This window comes from Erinaceus europaeus, chromosome 3 (assembly GCF_950295315.1).
Source record: "Erinaceus europaeus chromosome 3, mEriEur2.1, whole genome shotgun sequence".
Classification (NCBI taxonomy): Eukaryota; Metazoa; Chordata; class Mammalia; order Eulipotyphla; family Erinaceidae; genus Erinaceus; species Erinaceus europaeus.
Genome location: NC_080164.1, coordinates 71,126,009 through 71,153,588, shown reverse-complemented (window position 1 = coordinate 71,153,588; position 27,580 = coordinate 71,126,009). Strand labels below are relative to the sequence as shown.

General features: G+C 38.9%; 1 protein-coding gene across 4 annotated transcripts in view; it reads right to left on the bottom strand.

Moving 5' to 3' along the window:
• The window catches only part of TSGA10 (testis specific 10), a 129,641-nt gene that overhangs the window by 62,307 nt on the left and 39,754 nt on the right, over nucleotides 1-27,580 (bottom strand). For all 4 annotated transcript variants that reach the window (XM_060187476.1, XM_060187473.1, XM_060187474.1 and 1 more), the window contains 7 exons: nucleotides 24,822-24,887; nucleotides 23,913-24,080; nucleotides 21,266-21,421; nucleotides 18,371-18,541; nucleotides 18,201-18,278; nucleotides 14,680-14,831; nucleotides 2,707-2,822 (listed from right to left, as the gene is read on the bottom strand). In XM_060187476.1, coding sequence (XP_060043459.1) covers nucleotides 2,707-2,822; nucleotides 14,680-14,831; nucleotides 18,201-18,278; nucleotides 18,371-18,541; nucleotides 21,266-21,421; nucleotides 23,913-23,963 — 724 coding nt within the window. In that variant the 5' untranslated portion in view covers nucleotides 23,964-24,080; nucleotides 24,822-24,887. The remainder of the gene's footprint in view (nucleotides 1-2,706; nucleotides 2,823-14,679; nucleotides 14,832-18,200; nucleotides 18,279-18,370; nucleotides 18,542-21,265; nucleotides 21,422-23,912; nucleotides 24,081-24,821; nucleotides 24,888-27,580) is intronic.

The window sequence follows — 27,580 nt, the reverse complement described above, 5'->3', positions numbered from 1 at the left end:
CTGCTTCACAGCTCCTGAAGCTCTCCCCTGTAGGTGGGGAGTAAGGACTTGAACTCAGATCCTTAAGCATGATAATGCATGCACTCAATCTAGTGCGCCACCAACCAACCCCTCAACTTTTTTTTTTTTTTTGCACCTCCTGGGTTATCACTGGGGCTTGGTGCCATTATGTTTCCATTTATTGGATAGGACAGAGAGAAACAGAGAGGAGGGGGAGACAGAGAGAAAGACACCTACCTGCAGGCCTGCTTCCCCACTTGTGGTGGGGAGCCGGGGGCTCAAACCAGGATCCATCCTTAAGCAGGTTCTTGCAATTCACACTATGTGCGCTTAACCCAATGCACCACCGCCCGACCCAACCAAAACTCCTTAAAGTCAGAAACAAAAGGATGAATATGGGATGATCTCACCCTCAGGCAGAAGTTGAAAAACAAGATCAGAAAAGAAAACACAAGTAGAACCTGAAATGGAATTGGCGTAAAAGACTCTGGGGTAGGTCGGTGGGGAGATTACAGGTCCAAGAAGGATTCAGAGGACCGAGTGGGGGTTGTATTGTTATATGGGAAACTGGGGAATGTTATGCATGTACAAACTATTGTACTTACTGTTGAATGTAAAACATTAATTCCCCAATAAAAAAAAGAAATTTTGAAAAAATAATAAATAAATAAATAAATAAATAAATAAATAAATAAAAGAATTGTTCCAAAAAAAAAAAAAAGAAAGATTTTTCTGGGGGCTGGGCAGTAGTGCAGCAGGTTAGGAGCACATGGCATGAAGAGCAACGACAGGCATAAGGATCCCCATTCAAGACCCCAGCTCCCCACCTGCAGGTGGGATTGCTTCACAGGTGGTGAAGCAGGTCTGCAGGTGTCTATCTTTCTCTCCCCCTCTCTGTCTTCCTCTCCTCTCTCCATTTCTCTCTGTCCTTTCCAACAATAACAACCACAACAAGGGCAACAACAAAGGCAACAAAAATGGGAAAAACAGCCTCCAGGAGCAGTAGATTTGTAGTGCTGGCACTGAGCCTCAGTGATAACCCTGGAGGCAAAAAAAAAAAAAAAAAAAAGATTTTTTCTATTTTCTCCTTTCTCTACTTCATCTCCCAATAATCAACCATATCCAACAGTCCATTCAAATTTTTTTTGTCATTGTTGTCCCCCATTTGCTAAATCCAGTCAACATTTTTCATTTTCATCTTATTTCACTTCTTAAAAATATCTGGTGACTAGTCATATCCTGCTTTAAATTTTTAATTATCTTGTTCCCCAGGTAACACTTTCTTTTAGATTTTCTTCCTACTTCTTTAGATTCTTGCTCAGTCCTGGAAACCCTTATTCTCTGTACTTTCCCTAGGTAATACAATGATTTTAAAATATCTGTTATATGCTGACATGTCCCATATGAATATTTTTACCTCAGATTTCTCTTTTGAGATAGTAATTTAAATAGTTAACTCTTACATTAAATATCAAAATGAATTCCTCGATATGCCCCTTTTATGTTTCTGTTTTAATTTTCCCATCACATTTAAGAGTACCTCCACCTAAGTTCACGCCAGACATTTAAAAAGTAGTAACAAGGGGGTTGGGTGGTAGCACAGCGGGCTAACCGTACATGACGCAAAGCGCAAGGACCCTCGTTTAGGATTCCAGTTCGAGCCCCCGGCTCCCCACCTGCCGGGAGGGGGGGGCCTTTTCACAGGCGATAAAGCAGGTCTGCAGGTGTCTATCTTTTTCTCCCCCTCTCTGTCTCCCCTCCTCTCTCGATTTCTCTCTGTCCTATCCAACAACAGCAATGGCAACAATATAATAACAACAACAACGATAAAACAACAAATACAACAAAAGGAGCAGTGGATTCGTGGTGCAGGCACTAAGCCCCAGCAATAACCCTGGAGGCAAAAAAAAATAGTAACAACAAATGTTTACAATATCCTCCCACTATTTAAATGAACTCTTTTATAACACTGAGCAAAATTTTATTTTACAGTTATAAACTGTTATATTTTCATACAAATCACTAGTAAAAATATAAAAAATGGACTAACAGTAATTTTCCTTATAGGCCTAAGTAAACACATATTTTCCACAATAATCTACAGTATTATATTTCATCACAGTAACTATGGACAAGTCACAAAATAATAGTCTTGTAAATTTAAAAGTGACTATCACTGTGGCCTGGGAGGCACAATGGACACTGGACCCTCAAGCATGAGGTTCAAATCCCAGTTCAATTCCCAGCAGTGAATGTGCCAGAATGATACTCTGGTTCTCTCCCTCTCCTCTTTCTCGCTCATTAGTAAGTAAATCTTTTTAAAAAGTGATGATTGGTTAGAGGTAGATAGCATAATGGTTATGCAAACAGACTCTCATGCCTGAGGCTCCAAAGTCCCAGGTTCAATGCCCTGCACCACCATAAGCCAGAGCTGAGCAGTGCTCTGGTAAACAAGGGGGGAAAAGTGATCATCATAAACATATGAAGTGTTGCTGCTTTATTTTTTTCATAGTCATGTCTTAAATATTTATTGTCCTAAATAGGCTTTGAAATGTACTGTTAAAGAAGCATTAAAAAATATTTTTTACTTAGAAACTAAATTTAAGAACCTATTCCAAGTTCATTTACATTACAAGTGAAGAAAACATTTGTCTATCAAGCTTAAAAAATTAATATGAAAAAATTAATATGACAGGAAAAACTCACCAAGTTTTTCATCCAAGCACATAATTTTCTCCTGAGTAAGCTGTAGCTCATATTTTTTCTTAGCAAGATGTCTCTGAGTATCAGAAAGATCTTTTTCTGTGTTTTCATATAAAAGTCTGCAAACATTTTAATAATAAAACTAATTCTGAAATGTTTGTTTGTCAACTTTTTAGTATACTTAAAACTTTTAAGGACACTAACACATACTTTTTTTCATTATAAAACCACATTGTAGGAAGTTGGCAGAGTAAAGGATAAAAAGAGATCCTTAGTCTACTGTTTGCTATTAGCATTTTGATATTCATTCACTGTGTAGTATTTTGTTATGCACATTTTGAAGTTACCATACTTAATTCAAAACCAAATCCTTATTTCCACCTTTATTTAACCTTTAATCCTTTTCATTATTATAGTCCTGCCTTCTAAATAATCACTTTTTTGGTTGAAAATAGTATCTTAACAATAACCATTTACCTTTGATTAACTGAAATTTGACATGTAACATTATATACATTCATGTGTACAGTATTACTTTGACATGCCATGCACTTCGGTATGACTTTCATTACTGCTATATTTATCACATTGTATAATTACTGTGAAATACTGTTTATATTAATTTAACTATGTGCTAGATCTCTATGGCTTATTTAGTACTCATTACAAGTTGGTACTGCTAAATACCATCACTCATATTACACCCATCTTCCTTGGTAATCACTGTGTGTGTGTCTGTGTGTAACAGTTTGATTATTTTAAACTCCATATATGTGGTATTATACAGTAATTGTCTTTCTCTTTTTTGACTTAGTTCACTTAGCATAATGTGCCCTAAGTATATTGATGTCAACATAAAAGGTAATCCATCTACTTATCAAGATAACATTCCATTATACACATGTACCACATTGTTTTATCCATTCATCTATTGTGCTTTTGGCTTGCTTCAGTGTTTGTTATTGTGAATAAATGCTGTGATAAACATAGGAGTACATATATTTTATCAGAATCAGTAAATTTTATTTACTTCCTTTGGGTATAAAATCCAGAAATAAAATTAATGAATTGTATGCAGAATGAACACAATGTCTCACACACAGGCTCAAATTTTTCATCCCTTTTACTCAACACTGCTGTAACATCCATGAGAATGATACTCAAACCTGAATCTTGTACATGGCATGGTACGTTCTACCAGAACTTGTAACAAGCCTTTTTGTTTTTTTAAGAATCTCCATATTTCCTATAATTTTTAAAATGTTTTCCCTTTTGTTGCCCTTGTTTTTTTTATGTTGTAGTTATTATTATTGTTATTGATGGCATTGTTGTTGGATAGGACAGAGAGAAATGGAGAGAGGAGGGGAAGACAAAGAGAGGAAGAGAAAGATAGACACCTGCAGACCTGCTTCACCACTTGTGAAGTGACTCCCCTGCAGGTGGGGAGCTGGGGCCTCCAACCAGGATCCTTACCCAAGTCCTTGCACTTTGCACCACCTGCGCTTAACCCACTGCGTTACCACCGGGCCCCCTTTTTCCTATAGTTTAACCAACTAATATTCCCACCAAAAAACATATGAGTTCCTGTTAACATATGCTCCCAGTACATCTTACCATATTGATGGTAACCAATCTAATATGTGTGAGGTTCTTTCTTATTGTGGCTTTGATTTGCATTTCCTGATGATTGATGGGGTCTTAACCAAAGTTACTGCTGCAACTCAGTGCCCATGGGGCAAATCTACCACTCCTGGCAGCCATTTTTTTCCCTTCCCTACCACATCCCATTCATTTATCTGATAGGACAGAAAAACTAAGAGGAGACAGAGGAGACAGAAACACTTGCAGCACTGCTTCACCACTTATGAAGCTTTCCCCCTTCCAATGGGGGCCAGGGCTTAAAACCTAGTCCTTCTACGTAAATATGTGTACTCAGCCAGATGCACCGCCCAGCCCTTCTTATTCTTTTCCTCAAAGATTTACTTGTTAATTATATAGAGAGATTGGAGAGAACCAGACTATCACTCTGGCACATTCAATGCTGAGATAGAACTCAGGACCTCCTGCTTCTAAGTCCAACATTAAACCACTGTGTAATTGCCTGGGTTGCTGCTCTTTTTCATTTGCTTATCACCCATTTGATGTTCTCTTCAGAAAAATGTTTAATCTTCTGCCCATCAATTGATTTAGCTAGTTACAGTTTTGTTCTTGAGGCTATCGGATTTTCATTTTGTTGTTTCCTTTACTGTGCAGAAACTTTTAACTTTGATGTAGTCCTGATTGTTTGTATTTACTTTCGTTACTTGTGATTTTTGATGTTATGTACAAAATGGCATAGCCAAGACCAATACTGATGAGCTTCTTCCTAAATTTTATAGTATCAGGTCATACATGTTTATTAAACTCAACTTTTGTGAATGTTGTGAGATAATGGCCCAATTTCAATGATCTGTATAAATTCCCCAGATTTTCCAGAACTTTTTGCTGAAGAGATTGTCCTTAACCCCAGTGCACACTCTTGGCTTCCTTATCAAATGCTAGTTGACTGTATTCACTAAGCCACTAATTCTCATCTTTCTACTCTGTTCCATGTATCCTGGCATGTTTTTTTTAATTAGGAATTAATGTTTTACATTCAACAGTAAGTACAATAGTTTGTACATGCATAACATTCCCCATTTTCCCATATAACAATACAACCCCACTAGGTCCTCTGTCATCCTTCTTGGACCTGTATTCTCCCCACCCACCCACCCCTGAGTCCTTTACGTTGGTGCAATCCGCCAATTCCAGTTCAGGTTCTACTTGTATTTTCTGATCTTGTTTTTCAACTTTGGCCTGAGTGAGATCATCTCATATTCATCCTTCTGTTTCTCACTTATTTCACTTAACATGATTTTTTCAAGGTCCAACCAAGGTCCGCTGAAAACAGTGAAGTCACCATTTTTAATAGCTGAGTAGTACTCCATTGTGTATATATACCACAACTTGCTCAGCCACTCATCTGTTGTTGGACACCTGGGTTGCTTCCAGGTTTTGGCTATTACAAATTGTGCTGCCAAGAACATATGTATACACAGATCTTTTTGGATGGATATGTTGGGTTCTTTAGGATATATCCCCAAGAGAGGAATTACAGGATCATAGGGTAGATCCATTTCTAGCCTTCTGAGAGTTCTCCAGACTGTTCTCCACAGAGGTTGGACCAATTTGCATTCCCACCAGCAGTGTAGGAGGGTTCCTTTGACCCCACACCCTCTCCAGCATTTGCTGCTGTTACCTTTTCTGATGTATGACATTGTCACAGGAGTAAAGTGGTATCTCATTGTTGTCTTTATTTGCATTTCTCTGACAGTCAGAGACTTGGAGCATTTTTTCATGTGTTTCTCGGCCTTTTGGATCTCTTCTATGGTGAATATTCTGTCCATGTCCTCCCCCCATTTTTGGATGGGGTTATCTGTTGTCTTGTTGTTGAGTTTGGCAAGCTCTTTATATATGTTGGTCATTAAACTCTTGTCCAATGTATGGCATGTAAAGATATCCCATTCTGTGAGGAGTCTCTTGGTTTCCGTAGTGGTTTCTTTTGCTGTGAAGCTTTTTAATTTGATGTAGTCCCATAGGTTTATGCTTGCCTTAGTCTTCTTTGTAATTGGATTCGTTTCATTGAAGATGTCTTTAAAATGTTTGCGGAAAAGAGTTCTGCCAATATTTTCTTCTAAGTATCTGATAGTTTGTGGTCTAACATCCAAGTCCTTGATCCACTTGGAATCTACTTTTGTATTTGGTGAAATACAGTGGTTCAGTTTCATTCTTCTGCATGTTTCAACCCATTGTTTCCAACACCATTTGTTGAAGAGACTCTGTTTTCCCCATTTAATAGTGTGAGCCCCTTTGTCAAAGATTAGATGTCCACAGGTGTGGGGGCTCACTTCTGGGCTCTCAATTCTATTCCACTGGTCAGTGTGTCTATTCATGTTCCAGTACCAAGCAATTTTGATGACAATGGCTCTATAATACAATTTGAGATCTGAGAGTGTGATGCCTCCAGTTCTGTTCTTTTTTCTCAAGATTGTTTTGGCAATTCTAGGTCTTTTCTGGTTCCAGGTAAACATTTGTAGCATTTGTTCTATTCTCCTAAAAAATGTGCTTGGGATCTTGATGGGGAGAGCTGCCGCGGACCACTCAGTGGACGAGCAGCAGGAGGGTCAGGGGTCTTGAAGGCAACCTCCCAGGTGGGTCAGGAGTCGGTGAGGGAGAACAGATAGACACCACACTCTATTGGAGGGTGAATCTGGACTCATTTTAATAGTGAAACTGCATTAGCTTTTATACTTTTTTCAGGTTACATTCAGGTTGCCTAAGCAACCAGCTCATAAAGAAGTAACAATAGTCTTGTGGCTTTGGCAAGCTGCAAGCTATTCTCCTATAACTGTAAAGAATGGGTACAATATTTTGTATCATTCTGTTCCCAGGGGAGGTCATACCCAGAATTGTTTTAGACTTTTGCTGAGGGCTATCTCTACCATTAATCTTCTATGGGGGCATACAGATCTTTGCCTAGTCGTGGACCACTGCTCATCTAGGTCTGGTACAGTTTAACTATTAATCTTTTTTTGTTTCAATATGTCAACTTGTACCTGGGAGGCCTCAATCTCTGTATGGTTTCTATGAAGGGTAAGTCATAACATGACTTGTTTTGTCTATGTTGACCCACCTTCTCTACTTTTATAATGTAACTTTCAAATATGCTCCTGTGTAAGGGAGAGGGGGTGCTTTTGACTCTCCATTCCCACCAGGCACTGCCAAAGCATTATTAATCAATTGTGACAGTATAATTGTTTGTAGCAATAACGGGGGGAGAATGCGTCAACCCATTCCCGTCCTTCTGCCCAGCTTCTTTAAAGTCTGAATGCAGGTCCAGAGGAGATGATTTTGTCAGTCTCTCTGGTGGTCGTGACGGGGAGGCGCAGAGAGCATTAAATCTGTAGATTGCTCTGGGTAGTATATTAATTTTGATGAATTAATTCTACCAACCCATGAACATGGAATATCTTTCCACTTCTTTGTGTCTTTTTCAATTTCTTTGAGTAGTGACTCATAATTTTCAGTATACAAGTCTTTCACTTCTTTGGTTAGGTTTACTCCTATTTTATTGTTTTTGTTGTTATAGTAAAAGGAATTGATTTCTGGATTTCAATTTCTTCTAGCTTAGTGTTTGCATAGAGGAATGCCACTGACTTTTGAATGTTAATTTTGTAGCCTGATACCTTACTATATTGCCTGATGATTTCCAAAAGCTTCTTGCTGGATTCCTTAGGTTTTGCATGTATACTATCATGTCATCTGCAAATAAGGAGAGTTTGACTTCTTCTCTTCCAATCTGTATGCCTTTAATTCCTTGCTCCTGCCTGATTGCTATGGCAAGAACTTACAATACTATGTTGAATAGTAACAATGATAGTGGGCAGCCCTGTCTAGTACCTGATCTGAGGGGAAATGCTTCCAGTTTTTCACCATTGAGTATGATGTTGGCTGTAGGTTTTCTATATATAGACTCCTCTATCTTGAGGAATTTCCCATCTATTCTCATTTTTTGTAGTGTTTTGATCATAAAGGGATGTTGTATTTCATCAAAGGCTTTCTCTGCATCTATTGATATGACCATGTGGTTTTTGGTCTTGCTTTTATTGATGTGGTGGATCAAATTTATTGATTTACATTTATTAAACCAACCTTGCATGCCTGGGATAAACCCCACTTGGTCATGATGAACAATCTTTTGAATATACTGCTGTATCCGGTTGGCTAGAATTTTGTTCAGTATTTTAGCATCTAAGTTCATCAGAGATATTGGTCTGTAGTTTTCTTTTTTGGTTGTGTCCCTGTCTGCTTTTGGTATCAGAGTGATGTTAGCTTCATAAAATCTGGAAGTGAGTATTCCAGAGTCTTCAATCTTCTGGAAGACTTTTACAAGTAGAGGTATTAGTTCTTTTTTGAAGGTTTTGTAGAATTCATTTGTAAAACCATCTGGTCCAGGACTTTTATTTTTGGGAAGATTTTTGATAACTGTTTCAATTTCATTAGCTGTGATGGGCCTGTTCATGTTATCCACTTCCTCTTTACTTAGTTTTGGAAGTTGGTAGGTATCTAGGAAATCATTCATTTCTTCCAGGTTCTCTAGCTTGGTGGCATACAGTTGTTCATAGAAGCCTCGCATGATATGTTGAATTTCTGCAGTGTCTGTTGTGGTATCTCCTCTTTCCTTTACTATTCGATTTATTTGGTTCTTTTCCCTTTTTTGTTTTGTGAGTCTGGCTAAAGGTTTGTCGATTATGTTCACTCTTTCGAAAAACCAACATTTACTTTCGTTGATCTTTTGTATGGTTTTCTTATTCTCAATGTTATTTCTGTCCTAATTTTAGTGATTTCTGTCCTTCTGATTGCTTTAGGGTTCCTTTGTTCTTCTTCTTCTAGGTCTTTAAGATGTGTAATCAGGCTGTTTATTTGTGTTTTTTCTTGTTTCCTAATATGTGCCTGTATAGCTATGAACTTCCCTCTCAGTACTGCCTTAGCTGTGTCCCAAACATTTTGATAGCTTGTGTCTTCATTTTCATTGAACTCTCGAAACATTTTGATTTCTTCCTTGATTTCCTCTTTGACCCAGAAGTTGTTAAGAAGTGTACTGTTGAACTTCCACATTTTGGGACTATTACTAATCTTTTGTTAATTGTTAAGTGTTAGTTTAATTCTACTGTGGTCTGAGAAGATTTTTGGGATGATCTCAATGCTCTTGAATTGGCTGATGCTGTCTTTGTGGCCTAACATATGGTCTATCCTTGAGAATGATCCATGTGGATTTGAGTAAAATGTGTATTCCAGTTTCTTGGGATGAATGACTCTGAAAATGTCCAATAGTTCTAGTTTATCTATCTCTTCATTTAGCTCCCTTATGTCTTTATTGATTTTCTGCCTGGATGATCTGTCAAGTTGAGAGAGTGGGGTATTGAAGTCCCCTACTATGACTGTGTTGCTGTTAATATATTGCTATAGCTCTTTCAGTAAAAGTTTGATGTATTTAGATGGCTTCTCATTGGGTGCACAGATGTTAATAATTGTTAGGTCCTCTTGACTGATCCTCTGAGCATTAAGTAGTGTCCATTCGTATCTTTTTAAATCTTATCTATTTTAAAATCTATCATGTCAGATATGAGAATAGCTGTTCCTGCCCTTTTTTGTGGGCCATTGGCTTGTATGATAGTTTTCCATCCTTTCACTTTAAGTCTGTGTTTGTCTTGTTGAGTTAGGTGAGTTTCCTGTAGACAGCATATTGTTGGGTTGTATTTTCTGATCCATCTTCCTACTCTGTGTCTTTTAATAGGTGAATTCAGGCCATTGACATTTGTTGATATCAAAGATTGAAGATATTTTAACGCCATTCTTGTAGAGTTTTAGAGTGTTCTGATATATGTCCTATTTATGATGGTCTGACTGTTTATAGAAGACCTTTCAGAACTTCTTTCAGGGCAGGCTTGGTGATAGTTGCTTCCTTCAACTGTTGCTTGTCTGAGAAGGTTTTGATGCCTCCATCTAGTCTGAATGACAGTCTAGCATGATATAGTATTCTTGGCTGAAAGCCTTTCTCATTGAGCGCTCGATATCTTGCCATTCTCTTCTGGCCTGTAGTGTTTTTGTGGAGAAGTCTGCTGCTAATCTTATGGGTTTTCCTTTGTAGGTGACTCTGTTTTTCTCTTGCAGCCTTCAGGATCCTTTCTTTATCCTTATTCCTTTCCATTCTAAATAGGATGTGTCTTGGTGTCTTTAAGTCTGGGTTAATTCTGTTTGGGACCCTCTGGGCTTCTTGAATCTTTATGTCTTTGATGTTGTCTAGACTAGAGAAGTTTTCAGCTATTATGGCCTGAAGAATGCTTTCTTCCTCTCCCTCTCTTTCTTCCTCTGGTAAGCCAATAATGCGTATATTGTTTCTTTTGAAGTCATCCCATAGGTCTTTGCTATTGTTTTCAGCATGTCTTAATCTCTTTTTGAGATCTCTTACTTCTTTTTTAGTTGTCTCTAATTCATCCTCAATCTTGCTAATTCTGTCTTCAGCCTTATTGATTCTATTCTCTCTGCCCTCTACTGTTTTCTGCAGTTCATCTATTTTGTTTCCCTGTTCTGATACTGTTTTAGCTTGTTCAGCTAGTTGTATCCTTAGCTCAGGTATTTCAGCTTTCAGCTAATAACCTTGAGATAGTTAGTGTTTTCTTCCAGAGTCTCATTTGTTGTTCCTGTATTTCTGATTACAATTCTTTCAAACTCTTTACTCACTCCTGTGATTATTTCCTTAGCTAATGTTTGGATGTTGAACTCGTCATTTTGTGCTTCACCCTTTGGGGGACTTTTAGCTGGACTGTTGTCCTGGTTAGTTTCTCCAATATTTCTTCTTGTTGGTTTACCCACTTTATATATTATGTTATGAGTTCCCTCTCTTAGTACTTTTCAAATTACTGGTCACTATTTCCTGGATTGACTTGTGTCTAAGTAAGGTAATTAAAGTGTTCACAGTGGTGGAAGTTAACAGTTGTTTCAATAGTATTTTAATCCCTGAATTGGAGCTCAGTGATTTAAAAACCTTTTTTTTTTCCTTCTCTGTAGGCTATGGGAGCCTGAGAGCTTCTAATTATAAGTAGGCTTTTTAACTTAATCATTGACTCCTAACCAAGAGATAAGGCAGGGTGTGGCAGAGATAGTCCGGTGGTTATGCAAAGAGACTTTCACAGCCCCATAGCTATGCCACCGAGGTAAAGGTATTCTCTTGAATTTCCTGGTTAGATTTCTGTCCCCCAGTGTCCCTCCCTGCCGCTGTTTCAGACTTTGAGGGCAGTAGCAATGGAGACCCAGAGTTGTACTGGGTGAGTCTCCGGGGAGTCCTTTCCTCCCTTCAGCTGTCCCCTTGTGGGTGGAACAGACTGGAGGTGGTGTCTCAACTGATAGACCGTCAGACTGTTAGCAGCCACTTAGTCTCTCCCTAGGCTCCTCTCTGTCACCAGCCACGTGTGTCACCAGTGATTTGCTAGGTTCCTATAGTTGTTCTAGTCCTGTCTTATTTCAGTCCCAGGTGGTCTCCTTTGGTATTCCTAGTTGATCCGGGAGAGGAGAGAAACAGATCTGCTGCTGCTCATAGCCCCGCCTCCAGAAGTCAAGCTCCTGGCATGTTTTTATTACTATGTCTTTATAGTAAATTTGCTAGTTTGAAATGTCCAACTTTGTTCTATTTTTCAGGCTCCACACAAACTTTATGTTGCTTTTCCTCTCTGTTAAGAATGACTTTGGTATTTTGATGGGAGTGCGCTGGATCTATAGACAACTTTGTACAGTATGGCCATTAAAACAATAATAATTTTTTAAATCCATTAACATGGAATATGTTTCCATTTATTTGTGTCTTCATCCACTTCTTTAAGCAAAATCCTATAGTTTTCATTATATAGATCTTTTATTTTTGTAGATAACCATTTACTTTTAAGTATGTATAATCATTTAAGCATTTCCCTATAATCAGGTATTTAGGTTCATTCCATTTTTCACTATTATAAATAAATCTATAACAAAGAAATATACATTCTTTCCACAAACATTTGTTAAGTTTCTAGTTCACGCCTGGTGCCAGCTAGTGAGGAAGCTATGGTGAACTAGCTGGGCATTGGTCCCGCCTTCCTTCATGGAGGACATAGTCAATAATCAGGTAGGTACACCACCACCCAGCCCCTAAGAATTCTCAGCTCTGGCTTATGGTAGTGCAGGGTACTGAATGTGGAACTTTGGAACCTTAGGCACAAGACTCTCTTTGCATAACCATTATGCTGCCTACCCCCATCCTCCACCGTACTTTTAGTTTGTTATTATTACATTAAACCTAGGAATGGTTGAAAAACTGATTTTCTATAGTTTGACCTTTTCATAAATGGTATAGCCTTAACACTCCATCATCTCGGGCCCTAGTCAGGGAATCTTTGGATTCCCACATTGATATGATGGGCCTAGACCTCTAATAGAACCTTCTCTTTACCATCACTGGTCACTTCCATTACGAATATTATCAGAAGTTCTCTAAATTTTTTTAAAAATTATCTTTATTTATTAGATACAGCTAGAAATTGAGAAGAGGGGGGAGATAGAGAGGGAGAGATTCTGAGAGACACCTGCAGCTCTGCTTCACCACTTGTGAAGCTTTCCCCCTGCAGGTGGGGACCAGGGACATGAACCTGGGTCCTTGAACACTGTAATGTGTGCGCTTAACCAGGTGCACCACCAGCTGGCCCTTATTATATGTCTTTTCTTTCATTCCAACATAAGGATACAGGTTCGAGCCCCCGGCTTCCCACCTGTCGCTTCACAGGCGATGAAGCAGGTCTGCAGATATCTATCTTTCTCTCCCCTTCTCTGTCCTCCCCTCCTCTCTCCATTTCTCTGTCCTATCCAACAACAGTGACATCAATAACAATAATAATAACCACAACGATTAAGAAAAAAACAACCAGGATAAAAAAAAGGGAAAAAAATAGCCTCCAGGAGCAGTGGATTCATGATGCAGGCACCGAGCCCCAGCAATAATCCTGGAAGCAAAAAAAAGAAAAGAAAAAAATTCCACCCCAAAATTCCAAAAAGTTGTAATAATAAATAATAAGTCTATTATTAAAATATGTTTATAAATTATGTTTTCTTGTCATCTCCAGAGTTTCATTGCTCAAGGACAACTTTTTTGGCTAAAAATAGAGATAGGGAGAGAGGAAAAGACATCACAGAACAGAAACTTCCCCAAAGTGAGACAGGTTGGGATCAAATACATTGTCACCTATATAGCAAAGCAGGTGACTTCCTGGTGAGCTGTTAGAGAATTTGAGTGACAATCAGTCCTGACAATTAATTCTAATGTGTGCACCACAAATGCTTGAAAAGGAAGTCTGAAAATTCAAGTGAAACAAGTATCTGTATAATAAACACTTATATGTTATTTTATATAACTTATAGATATACTAAAATTCAGACTTACTAAATCTATAAAACTGTTATTTCTCATATCAATGGATACTAAAGTCACTAACATAGAAATCTTCAAAAACTTATTCCTCTATACTTTTATAAGGTTGATTTAATTGATATTTCTGTGGCATAGCTGCCATACCAATATATAGAAATGATCAAGCATAATATTTGGCATTCCATTAACTTCTGTTTCATTATATGTTTCTATTTCTTTTTAAAAAATTTTTTTAATTATCTTTATTTATTTATTGGGTAGAGACAGCCAAAAATGGAGAGGGGGAGGGGAAATAGAGAGGGAGAGAGACAGAGAGACACTTGCAGCCCTGCTCCACCACTCATGAAACTTCCCCCCTGCAGGTGGGGGCTAGGTGCATGTTTCTATTTCTTTGTTAAGCATTTTCATTACATTGTAATCTTTGCTAAGCTATTTGCTTTGCTACTGTTAAGTGTGGGCTTTCTCATAGTATTCAGTTCTCAGAATAGAAGGTAAATTAAATAATTAGATTATAACATCAAGGGCCACCTAGACCTGGTAGAGTGCATGTTACAAGGTAGGGAGGAAGCTTCTAAACCTATCCTTGTGTCTCACCCTCTTTAAAAAGGAAATAAAAACAATTAAAATAAAAAATAATGATAAAGTCAAAAGTGTTGTGTTCTTAGATAGATTTATGAAAGTTATTTAATTAAACATTGAGGCTACTCACAGGTGTACAATTAACATCAGAAGTCTGAATCGCACTTAACTGTGGTATAAAACCAGGCTATGACTGATGTTGGAGAAATCATTTAATGTGTACTGGGATTTCTACAACTGCTTCACAATAATCTTTTCAGAAATTAAAGTCAGCAAATAATTTCATTATTGTAAGAAAACACACTACAAAAAGCAGAACTATAGTAAACTGTTAATTGTTTAAAGGTAACTTAGTTTACCTCAAAGAATTATTTTCTGCTTTTTGTCTGCCAAGTTCACTTTCAGTATCCATTGCCTTTCTTGCTAGTGATTTCATTTCTTTCTCCACAGTGGTTATGGTTTCCTTCATCAAAGTCATATTTGACATTTGTTCCATACGTTCATCATCAAGCTATATAAGTGGAATGATAAGGTTATTGCCATCACTTTAAAAAAAGTGTTAATAATAGTCTTAAAGAGTCCATACTGCTTTTGTACAAACTGTGGTATGTGCCAAGATTTAGCTATATGTATAATGAAATTAAGACTTGAACTCTGAAAGATACTCTGAACAAGTATCTGTGGAGTAAAATAAGAACAAGTCATATGCCATGTGTTAAAAACTATACTATAGGGGGTCGGGCGGTGGCGCAGTGGGTTAAGCGCATGTGGCGCAAAGCGCAAGGACCGGCATAAGAATCCCGGTTCGAGCCCCCGGCTCCCCACCTGCAAAGGAGTTGCTTCACAAGCGGTGAAGTAGGTCTGCAGGTATCTATCTTTCTCTCCCCCTCTCTGTCTTCCCCTCCTCTCTCCATTTCTCTCTGTCCTATCCAGCAACAAACAACATCAACAATGGCAATAATAATAACCACAGCGAGGCTACAAGGGCAACAAAAGGGGGAAAAATGGCCTCCAAGAGCGGTGGACTCATGGTGCAGGCACCGAGCCCAGCAATAATCCTGGAGGAAAAAAAACTATACTATAAACCATTAAACAACCCCTCCAATAAAATTTTTTAAAAAGAATGTCACTGTATATAAAAATGGACTCTCAAACATGAGGTCCCAAGTTCGATTTCAGTTGCACATGTACCAGAGTGCAGTGTCCCTCTCTAATTAATAAGCAGATAAAGTCTTTTAACAAAAGAAAAAAAAAGAGCCATTGCACAGCATCTCTATTAAATCTACCAGAGTACTGTTTGCATTTTTATCTGTTTCCATTTAATTATAGCACACATATCCTTTTTTTTAAAGATTTATTGGGGCTGGGCAGTGGCACATTCAGTTGAGCACACAACTGGACTGCAGCTTGATCCCCTGCTCCTCACCTGCAGGGGAAATATTTCACAAATAGTGAAGCAGGCAAGCAGGTGTCTTTCTCCCTCACTATCTCTCCCACCCCCCCCCCGCCTTTCAGTTTCTCTGTCCTACAAATAAAAAATATAAAGAAAAAAAGTGGGGCCAAGTGGTGATGCAACTGGTTAAGCGCTCACATTACAGAGTACAAGGATGCAGGTTCAAGCTCCCACTTCCCCATCTGCAAGGTAGAAGCTTCATAACTGATGAAGAAGTGATGCAGATCTCCTCTCTCTCTCTCTCTCTCTTCTTTTTTCCCCTCTCAATTTCTGTTTCTATCCAAAGCAAATAAAATGTATTTAAAGGGAGTTGGGCTGTAGCGCAGCGGGTTAAGCACAGGTGGCGCAAAGCACAATGACCAGCACAAGGACGGGCATAAGGATCCCGGTTCAAACCCTGGCTCCCCACCTGCAGGGGAGTCGCTTCACAGGCGGTGAAGCAGGTCTGCAGGTGTCTATCTTTCTCTCCCCCTCTCTGTCTTCCCCTCCTCTCTCCATTTCTCTCTGTCCTATCCAACAATGACAACAACAATAATAACTACAACAATAAAACAACAAGGGCAACAAAAGGGAATAAATAAAATAAAAAGAAAAGGAAAAAAATGTATTTAAAAAAATGTAGTCACTTAAAATTGGAAAGAGAGGGGGCCGGGTGGTAGCGCAGCAGGTTAAGCACACATGATGTGAAGACCAGCATAGGGATCCCTGTTGGAACCCCCGGCTCCCCATCTGCGGGGGATGGGGGGTTGCTTCACAAGTGGTGAAGCAGGTCTGTAGGTATCTGTCTTTCTCTCCCCCTATCCCTCTCTGTCTTCCTCCTCTCTTTATTTCTCTCTGTCCTATCCAACAACAACAATAAACAACAAAGGCAACAAAAGGGAAAAAAAATAGCCTCCAGGAGCAGTGGATTCACAGTGCAGGCACAGAGACCCAGCAACAATGCTGGAGGCAAAAATAAAAAATAAATAAATAAATTTTTTTTTTAAATTGGGAAGAGATAGTCAAATTCCCTCAACGCTGCTTATTTATTAGTTTTAGCAACTCAAACATATATTCAGAGTATCTAAAATTCTTTTTTTTAATAATTTTTACTTATAAAATGGAAACACTAGTTCGAACCCCTGGCTCCCCACGAGCAAGGGAGTCGCTTCACAGGCGGTGAAGCAGGTCTGCAGGTGTCTATCTTTCTCTCCCCCTTTCTGTCTTCCCCTCCTCTCTCCATTTCTCTCTGTCCTATCCAATGACGACATCAATAACCACAACAATAAAACAACAAGGGCAACAAAAGAGAATAAATAAATATTTTTTAAAAATGGAAACACTGACAAGATCATAGGATAGAGGGGTACAGTTCAACACAATTCCCACCACCAGAACTCCATAATCCATCCCCTCCCCTGATAGATTGCCTGTTCTTTATCCCTCTGGGAGTATGGACCCATCAAATTCTTGACTAGTAAAAAGTGCGATGCTTTGTGTTAAAATTCAGTATAAATTCAAATTTTCTCATTAGTTTCTTTTTCTATGATTTTTTTTTCTAGCTACTTCATAGGTAGACTAAGTTATTTTCTCTGTATCTGGCAATGTTACACTTAGTGAAATTGTCATAAAACAAATCACTAAAATCCCTGAAAATGCATCTCTAATGTGTTTTTTTTAATTTTTCTTTACTATTTTTATTTACTGGCTAGAGATAGCCAGAAATAAAGAGGGTAAGAGGAGATAGAGAGGAAGAGACAGAGAGACACCCGCAGCCCTGCTTCACCACTTGTGAAGCTTTTCCCCTGCAGGTGGGGACTGGGGGCTTGAACCCAGGTCCTTGAGCACTGTACCATACACTCAACCAGGTGCACCACCACTCGGCCCCCTAATTTTTTTTTAAAGGGTACAGTTTGCAACCTAATATAAAAGACTTTACTTCAGGGAATCAGGCGGTAGTGTGGCGGATTAAGCGCAGGTGGCACAAAGCACAAGGACTGGCGTAAAGATCCCGGTTTGAGGCCCCTGCTCCCCATCTGCAGGGGAGTCCTTTCACAGGCAGTGAAGCAGGTCTGCAGGTGTCTATCTTTCTCTCCCCCTCGCTGTCACCTCCTCTCTCCATTTCTCTCTGTTCTATCCAATAACAACAACAATAACTACAACAATAAAACAGCAAGGGCAACAAAAGGGAGTAAATAAATAAATATTTTTAAAAAGACTTTACTTCCACTTTTAGAAGGAAATCATGAAAATATGACAATTGATAAAAGTGTTTTAAAAAACTGTTTAGAGAGTGACAATTTCATTATATATAACCACCTTAAACATTGTAGGACTATAAATAATATTATCTTAAAAACAAGAGAAAATCTCTGAACACAGAATAAAGAAAAAAGAAGAAGCCATTGATGGTTTATTGTAAGAATCACAAAAATTATTTTTCTTTACGTTATGAACTGTGCACTCCAACTCTTCTATCCTTTGTTCCAAGTGAGCTTTCTCATTAAATGCTGTTTCTTGGGCAATCTGTTTAAAAAAAAAAAAAACATAACAAAAGTACTTTCAATGTCACTGAATTGTGTTTCTTATGTGTTCATATAAATAAAATTCCTCCAAACCTTTAGCCTTTCCCTCAGACTGTCTCGTTCTGTGGTCATTCTTCGTAAGTCAGTGAAGGCTACATCTCTTTCTGTCTCCACCCGTCGTAGGATAGCATGAGCTGTTGTTGACTTAGGAGACTTACAGCTTTTCATCATTTCTCGTCGTAGTCGGGCAATTTCTTCCTGTGCCTATTATTTAAATATATAAATGCTCATTTAACAAATATAGCTATTTTACTGTATAACAGTTAAAATGCAATCCTGTATTTATATGTATATGACAGGGTAATGACTTAATATTTTAACTTAGTTTATAAAGTAAATGCAAGTGTATATATAGAAATAGGAACGTAGTTTACTACTGGACTTTTAGAAAAGTCATGACAAACTTTTCTATGCAAAACTATGTCATGACTTTTCCAACAACCCAATATACATCTTTGTCAAAAATTTTTTAATTAATTTTGGGACTAGAGAGAGAACACTGTGGTTATGCAAAAGACTTTCATGCCTGAAACTCTGAGGTTCCAGGTTCAATGTGTAATGCTTGCATAAATCATAGCTAAGTAGTGCTCTATTAAAATAATAATAATAATTTGGAGGGCATTCATTACAAAATAGAATATTTTACTAGGAAAGCAGTACAGCTGGTACTGCTATAAGTTATACATCCAGAGGTTCAGCCAATTGCAAAAAGAACATCTGTTCTGAGCTGAGGAGATAGCATGATTGTGCAAAAGACTTGGTTGCCTGGAGCTGCACAGTCCCAAATTTAATCCTCAGTAACTCCATAAACCAGAGCTTAGCAGTGCTCTGGACTCTCTTTCTGTCAATATCTTTTTTTATTAATATTTTATTTATTTTACTTTTGAGAGAGATGCAGATAGAGAGAGACACAGAGACAAATACCAGAGCACTGCTCAGCTCTGGCTTATGGTGGTGTGGGGGACTGAACCTGGGACTTTGAAGCCTCAGGCTTGAGAGTCTGTTTGAGAGAAGTGGATTCGTAGTGCAGGCACTGAGCCCCAGCAATAACCCTGAAGGAAGAAAAAAACAAAAAACAAAAAAGAACAAGTGTAGGGCAGCCCCCTTGCTCTGATGCGGTGGCCTATTTACATAATCATTGTTTTGCCTGAGACACGCCCTGCCTGCAGGATATTGGTTAATCCCACTGGTTGAACCTTAGCAACAGCTGCTATGGAAGCTTCTACCTTCACGCTCTTTTCTCCACCCCCTGTCCTAGCCATTTCCTTTTCCCACTTGCCACTTCCGGTTAAAGATATATATAAAGGCATTGTCTCTGATCAATAAAGGTACTGCACTGTGTTCCCTCTCTGCCATGAGTTCCTGATCTCTCTCCCGTCGCTGAGTAAGCAGCAGCCCAGGTTGGCCCTGTGGAGTTCTCTCCAACCCAAAGAGCACATGCCCAGGAAGAAATGCCCGTGAAGCTAGCCCAGCAAACAAGGACTGAAAAACCTAAAACGTCTATTATCTGGACCTTCACAGAAAAGAAGTTTTTGCTGAAGTCTAACCAATCTTTTAACAATTAATAACCCCTTGCTCTTTTTAGTCTAGTTTTAAGCTGATCTATTTAGCTATTGATTTCTTATTTATTTGCCTTTATTCTTTGCCTTATACCATTTCAATAGTCTGGAACATCCCTATTTAAACATTTCAAGATAATAAAAATTAAACCATTTCATTACTTATGCTCCACATCATCTAGCAAAGATTTTCTTGCAACCATAACTAAGAAAAAGTCCACATTTTTATTTCTTTTTTTCCCCAACCCCCACACATTTTTATTTCTTACGCTATCTTCTAGATTACTTGATACTTAAGTAAAAACAAAAGCACCAACAAAAGCACAATGCTGTATACTTTATCTTTCCAACCAAGTTGCAAAAATAGAAAACAGGGTCTGCATCTTATCACTTTCTTTCTTTTTTTAATATTTTATTTATTTATTTATTTATTTATTTATTTATTTATTTATTAGAAAGCAAGGAGGAGAGAAAGAAATACTGTTACCAGGAGCTGGGCAGTAGCACAGCAGGTTAAGCGCACATGGCGCAAAGCACAAGGGCCAGTGGAAGGATCACAGTTCCAATCCTTGGCTCCCCACCTGCAGGGGGTCACTTCATAAGTGGTGAAGCAGGTCTGCAGGTGTCTTTCTCTCTTCCTCTCTATCTTCCCCTCCTCTCTCGATTTCTCTCTGTCCTATCCAACAACAACAAAAGCTATGACAATAATAACAATAACAACTACAACAAGCACAACAACAAGGGCAACAAAAAGGGGAAAATGGCCTCCAGGAGCAGTGGATTCTTAGTGTAGGCAATGAGCTCCAGAGACATTCCTGGAGGCAAAAAGAAAAAAGAAATACTGTTACCAAGTGCAAGGACCCAGGTTTGAGTTCTTACTCCCTGCCTACAGGGGGGATACTTCAGGAATAATGAAGTAGGTCTGCAGGTGACTGTTTATCTTCTCCCTCTCTGTCTCCCTTTCCTTTCTCAATTACTCTCAGTCCTATCAAATAAAATAGAAAGAGGAAAAAAAAAAAAAAAACAATGGCCAACAGGAGCAGTGGATTTATAGTGCAGGCGGGAAGCCCCAGCAATAACCCTGGTGAAAATTATATATATATATTTTTCCTCATTTCTTCTAAAAAATTAAACTATTTCTATAAATATGTAATATTTAATTGATATGGCAATAACACATGTGTATATGTATGAGTATGCACATGTACTTATAGAGTAGAAAATAGACTGAATTTCATTAAGAACAAATTTCATTCCCAAACATTAGATTTTACTGGCAGATTCAAGCATTCTTACAGAACTTAAAAATTACCTATCACTAGAATTCAATATATTGTTTATATATTTGTTCATTTATAAATAAGTTTACCTGTTCATAAAGAAGGAATGTCTTGTCTCTCTCAGATGTAAGAACCTTGACATTGCCCTGAATTTCTGCCAAGTGGCGCTCATATTTTTCCAACATGCATTTAAGTTCTTCACGATCCCTTGTTGTCTTCAAAAGTTCTACATCACAGTTTGTAGCCTACAATTATTATATAAGAAATTTGAGTGGCCTGGGAGTGGTACAGTGGATAAAGCATTGGATTTGAGATCCCTTAGTGCTACCCATGGTGCTCCCATATGTTGTCATGCTTGAACTAAAAGCCTCATACATGGTAAAGCACATGGGTGAATATCCCCTGGCCTCAATTTTTTTTTATATTTTAAAAGATAACATTATCACTGCTAGCAGTAGCACATTAGGTTAAGTACAAATGTTAAGTACACTAGGTTAAGTACACATTTGATAGGACCTGGGTTGACCTCCCCACCTGCAGGAGTAATGCTTCATAAGTTGTGAATGGGTCTGCAGGTTTCTTTCTCTCCCTCTCCTCTCAATTACTATCTGTCCTATCCAATTAAAAAAAGTGAAGAGATAAAAAAGAAAAGAAAGAAAAAAGACAAGAAAGGGAAGGGGAGGAGAGGGGAGGGGAAGAGAAAAGAGAGGAAGGGAAGGGAGGGAAGGGGAGGGAAGGAAAAAATGGTCATTGGGAAAGGTGTATTTATCATGATGGCACCGAACCCCAGAAATAACCCTGATGGAAAGAATGACATGACATGACACCTGAGTTCAATGACCAGCATTACATCATCACATGTGCCAGAGTGATGCTCTGGTTTCCTACTCCGCCATCCTACCCCACCACTCTCTCCCTCTCCTTCTTATTAATAAATAAATATATATATATATATATATATATTAGTAAGATTCTTTTTTTTCTTTTTTCTTTCATTTTTTAATATTTTATTTATTTACTTATCGGGTAGAGACAGAAAAAGTGAGATAGGAGGGGGAGATAGAAGAGAGAGACAGAGACACCAGCATCCCTACTTCACCACTCATAAAGCTTTCCCCTTGCAGGTGCAGACTAGGGGGCTTGAACCCAGCTCCCTGAGCACTGTATGTGTGTTTAACCAGGTGTGCCACCATCTGGCCCCTAAGTATGTTGTTTAAAGTTCAGAGCGCCAGTATGCCGGGCTAGCTTCACGGGCGGGAGACAGAGACCAGGGACACACGGCTGAGCGAAGAAGCAGTATTTCTTTATTCACGAGCAAACGGTTCAAAAAACTAATCTAATCTAATCACCACACAAATCCATCCTGCATCTTTCTCCTCCGGCGGCAGTGTCAGGAACTCAAGAAGTATATAGGATAGGGGGCGGGGAGAAGGAAAAAGCTCAAAACTAGCAAGGGCTAAACCAAATCTCCCAGAGGCAAGGGGAGTGAGACCAAACCACTGTAACAGAATAACCATGTAAACAGACCACAACGTCAAGCAATATAACAGAAGGGATCCCAGAAGCAGAACTAGAAGCATACCAACAGGCCCCTAAGTATATAAATCTTTAAAGAAAGAAATTTGAAATTCTTCTTTGACATATGGTACTATTAGAAAGGTACTACTATCCCAGGTGGTTCACTTTCTAACAAAGTCCCAAAACCTAGATATACACCAGGTTCTGTGAGAGAGAGCACATGTTCACACGTATCCATAAACTAGTGTAAAATATATACCTGAAAGCAGAAGTACACTAGAGTTTGCAGTGAGTACCCCCCTAACACTTCCTCTCCACTATTCCAAGCTTTGGGTCCATGATTGCTCAACAATTTGTTTGGCTTTGTATGTTAACTCTCTTTTCAGCCACCAGGTTCCAGATGTCATCAGGATGCCGGCCAGGCTTCCCTAGACTGAAGACCCCACCAATGTGTCCTGGAGCTTCGCTTCCCCAGAGACCCACCCTACTAGGGAAAGAGAGAGGCAGACTGGGAGTATGGACCGGCCAGTCAACGTCCATGTTCAGTGGGGAAGCAATTACAGAAGCCAGACCTTCCACCCTCTGCAACCCACAACAACCCTGGGACCACACTCCCAGAGGGAGAGAGAATGGGAAAGCTATCAGGGGAGGGGATGGAATATGGAGATTGGGTGGTGGGAATTGTGAGGAGTTGTACCCCTCCTACCCTATGGTTTTGTTAATTTATCCTTTCTTAAATAAAAAATAAATTAAAAAAAAAAGAAAGGTAATACTAAAGACAGTACTAAAGGCAAACATGACTATTCAACAGAATGAAGTAAGGAAAATTTAGTTTTAAAATGCCTCATAGGGCCAGGCAACAGCACACCTGTTTAAGTGCATACATTATAGTACAGTCTTTAATAATAAACAAAAATATTTTTAAATGCCTCCCTTTTAAACAGCCCCATCCCAAATTCTTTCACATCTGTCTAATTATTTCCCAACCACTAATAATGCTCCATCCTAAATCCTTTCATATTTGTCTAATTATTTCCCAACCACTTAATAATATGTCCACTGTACCTACCATCTGAGAGACCACTGTGTCTTTCAACTCTTTGATATAGTAACTCATGCCGAATCAAAATGAATTATTACCAGATAAGGTAAGTCAAAGAATAGAAGTCAGTGTTAGAACAATAAGCCCCTGGATATTTGTAAGTTTCCAAAACCTACCCGGGAGGATGGAGATGGGCGTCTTGGACTTTTAGATCTATTTCTGATCATCCTTCTCAGATTTTGAGCTTCACTCTTATAGTAGTCTCTATCTGCTTCCAAAGCCTTGACAAAGGAATCAAGTCTGGAAGGAGATTCACTCTGTGTTTTTTCAGTCTGTAAAATTATCTTGTCAAGGAAGAAAAAAAAATAAACCATTACTTTAAGCTAAATAATAGCATCATTTCCTAACCTAAACTTAAAAATGGAATTCTTAAAAATAATAAATTTTGGCCTCCACAGGCTAGTTTTTTTCATTCTTTATTGTAGACAGGAGATAAAAGAGACACACCAAAGAACCACTTCATCATCCATTGAGATCCCCAAGTACTGTCCATGCTGCTTCTACATATTGATAAAGGGATCTCACACAGGATAAGGCATATGGGTGCATATCCCCTGGCTTCAAATAGTTTTAATGATAATGTTAAAATGTGTAGACCAGCTGGTGGTGCACCTGATTGAGTGCACATGCTATAACACAAGAACCCAGGTTCAAGCCCCCATTTCCCACCTGCAAGGGGGAAGCTTCACTAGTGCTGAAGCAGTACTACAGGTGTCTCTCTACCTCCCCCTGTCATTTTCTGTCTCTATCCAATAAATGAATAAATAAATGAAATAAATTTAAAAAAACATATTTATAAAGAAAAACAGAGACAGGGTGGTGGCACACCTCATAGAGCACAAATATTACCATATACAAGGCTTAAGCTTGTAATATTTGTTTAAGCCTGTAAGGGGGATGCTTCACAAGGTGTGAAGCAGTACTATAGGTATCTCTCTCTCTTCCTCCCTATCTCCAACCTCCTTCAATTTCTGTTTCTATCAAAATAAATAAAATAAAAATAAAACTTTTAAAAAAATACTTACAGATCTAAGTCTTTTTATTGTATCTTCCAAGACTATTATATTATTTTGCTGGCAAATGAGTTCAATCTGTAAAGCAGGGACAAAAATCATTAGTCAGGGGTTGGGCGGTAGTGCAGCAGATTAAATGCACATGGCGCCAAGTGCAAGGACTGGCCTAAGGATCCCAGTTCGAGCCCCTGGCTCCCCACCTGCAGGGGTCACTTCACAAGTGGTGAAGTAGTCTGCAGGTGTCTATCTTTCCTCCTCTCCATCTTCCCCTCCTCTCTCGATTTTTCTCTGTCCTATCCAACAACAACAGCTATGACAACAATAACTACAACAAGTGCAACAAGGGTAACAAAATGGGAAAAATGGCCTCCAGGAGCAGTAGATTCGTAGTGCAGGCACTGAGCCCCAGTGATAACCCTGGAGGCGAAAAAAACAAAAAAAGCTAGTATGTTCAATAAATGCAGTAAGCAAATCAAAAGACCTAAAAAAGATACCATAAAGTACTTAATCAAATATTTTCTACTTAGATCCAGATACCCTCCTCTCCTATCCCCCTACTTCATTTGCCTCAATCACACTAAGTCTAACCTTGTTAGACAAAGTAAGGACTACAAAAGCTGGATAAGGGCAAGAGACCAGCACACTTATTGATGGCCCTTTCCATCACTACCTGGCCACCCGATCATCTGGGACTCTAGTAAAAAAATCCTGGGATTCCTATATAGATATGATGGGCCTAGACCTCTAATAGATTCCTCTCTCCACCATCACTGATCACTTACATCAGGAATATCATAAGCTTTCTTGTGGGCCTCTAGAGGACCTTGCCCTTAAGGTAGAATAGCAATGGTAAGGACTGCTCTACTCTCCAAAGGGAAGAAGGTCAACATACTCTGCCACTGGTCTTGAAATAAGTGTAGCCTGGAATGTTTCTAGCTGTGAACATGGACTGAGAGATCAGATTGACAGGGATGCAGAGGTTACACAGACTTCTGTGCTAAATATGAACAGACATGAGCCCTAGGTCAGATTGATGGGGTTTACAGTTAATGGTTATTTATATACTTTCCTCATATTTGGGAGCTACTCTTTAGTCCTATTCTCAACTGACACCATTTCCCAGACAATAACTTCAGCCCACCTGCATGTTAGCTGTCAGGCTCAGGCAAAAACTACTGAAGTCATGGGCCCCTTGGAATATACCTAAAATGAACTTCCTAGCTTCTTCCCACATGAAGACCCTTAGTTGCATCTGCTCTATTCTTACCTGTAGGTTCCTGATTATTAAACAATTTGTCCTGTTTTATATCTTACCACTTTTTAGCCACCAAGTTGCAGATGCTACCATGATATTATCCTGATTTCCCTGGGCAGACAACCTCACAAATGTGTCCTAGAACCTCATCTCCCAGAGCTCTGTCTCATTAGGGAAAGATAGAAACAGTCTGGGGTTCACTTTCTAACAAAGTCCCAAAACCTAGATATACACCAGGTTCTGTGAGAGCATATATTCACACGTATCCGTAAACTACTGCAAAATACATACCTGAAAGCAGAAGTACACTAGAGTTTGCAGTGAGTACCCCCCTAACACTTCCTCTCCACTATTCCAAGCTTTGGGTCCATGATTGCTCAACAATTTGTTTGGCTTCGTATGTTAACTCTCTTTTCAGTCACCAGGTTCCAGATGTCATCAGGATGCCGGCCAGGCTTCCCTAGACTGAAGACCCCACCAATGTGTCCTGGGAGCTTCGCTTCCCCAGAGACCCACCCTACTAGGGAAAGAGAGAGGCAGACTGGGAGTATGGATCAACCAGTCAATGTTCATGTTCAGTGGGGAAGCAATTACAGAAGCCAGACCTTCTACCTTCTGCAACCCACAATGACCCTGGGTCCATGCTCCCAGAGGGATAGAGAATGGGAAAGCTATCAGGGGAGGGGGTGGGATATGGAGATTGGGTGGTGGGAATTGTGTGGAATTGTACCCCTCCTACCCTATGGTTTTGTTAATTAATCTTTTCTCAAATAAAAAAGAAAAAAAAAAAAAAGAAACAGTCTGGGGGTATGGATCGATCCACCAGTGTCCATGGCCAACAGAGAAGCAATTATAGAAGCCAGACCTTCCACCTTCTGCACCCCATAAATAATTTTGGTCTAATGTGGGGGTAGATAACATCATAGTTATGCAAACAGACTTTAATGTGTAAGGCTCCAAAGTCCCACGTTCAATACCCCACACCACCATAATCCAGAGCTGATGAGTGCCCTGGTTAAATTAAATAAATAAATAAATAAATAAATAAATAAATAAATAAATAAATAAGGAGAATTTTGGTCCATACTCCCAGAGGGATAAAGACTAGGGAACCTCCCAATGGAGGGGATGGGATACTCTGGTTGTGGAAATTATATGGAGTTGTACCCCTCTTATCCTACAATCTTGTTAATCATTATTAAATCACTAATTTTAAAAAGTTGGAATATTGTTTTCTAAATTCATAAACTTATCTCTCCCTCCTTATTCTAAATTAAAATGTCTCCTAATCTTGCTTACTATATACATTAGTTTTCTGTAATTACTGCTCATTTATTCTTTTTATTACTATTATTATCTTTATTTATTGGAATAGAGACAGTAAGAAATTGAAAGGGAATGGGGTGATAGAAAGGAAAGAGACAAAAGAGACACCTGCAGCCCTTCTTCACCACTTGTGAAGCTTTCCCCCTGCAGGTGGGACCAGGGACTTGAACTTCGGTCTTTGTGCATTATA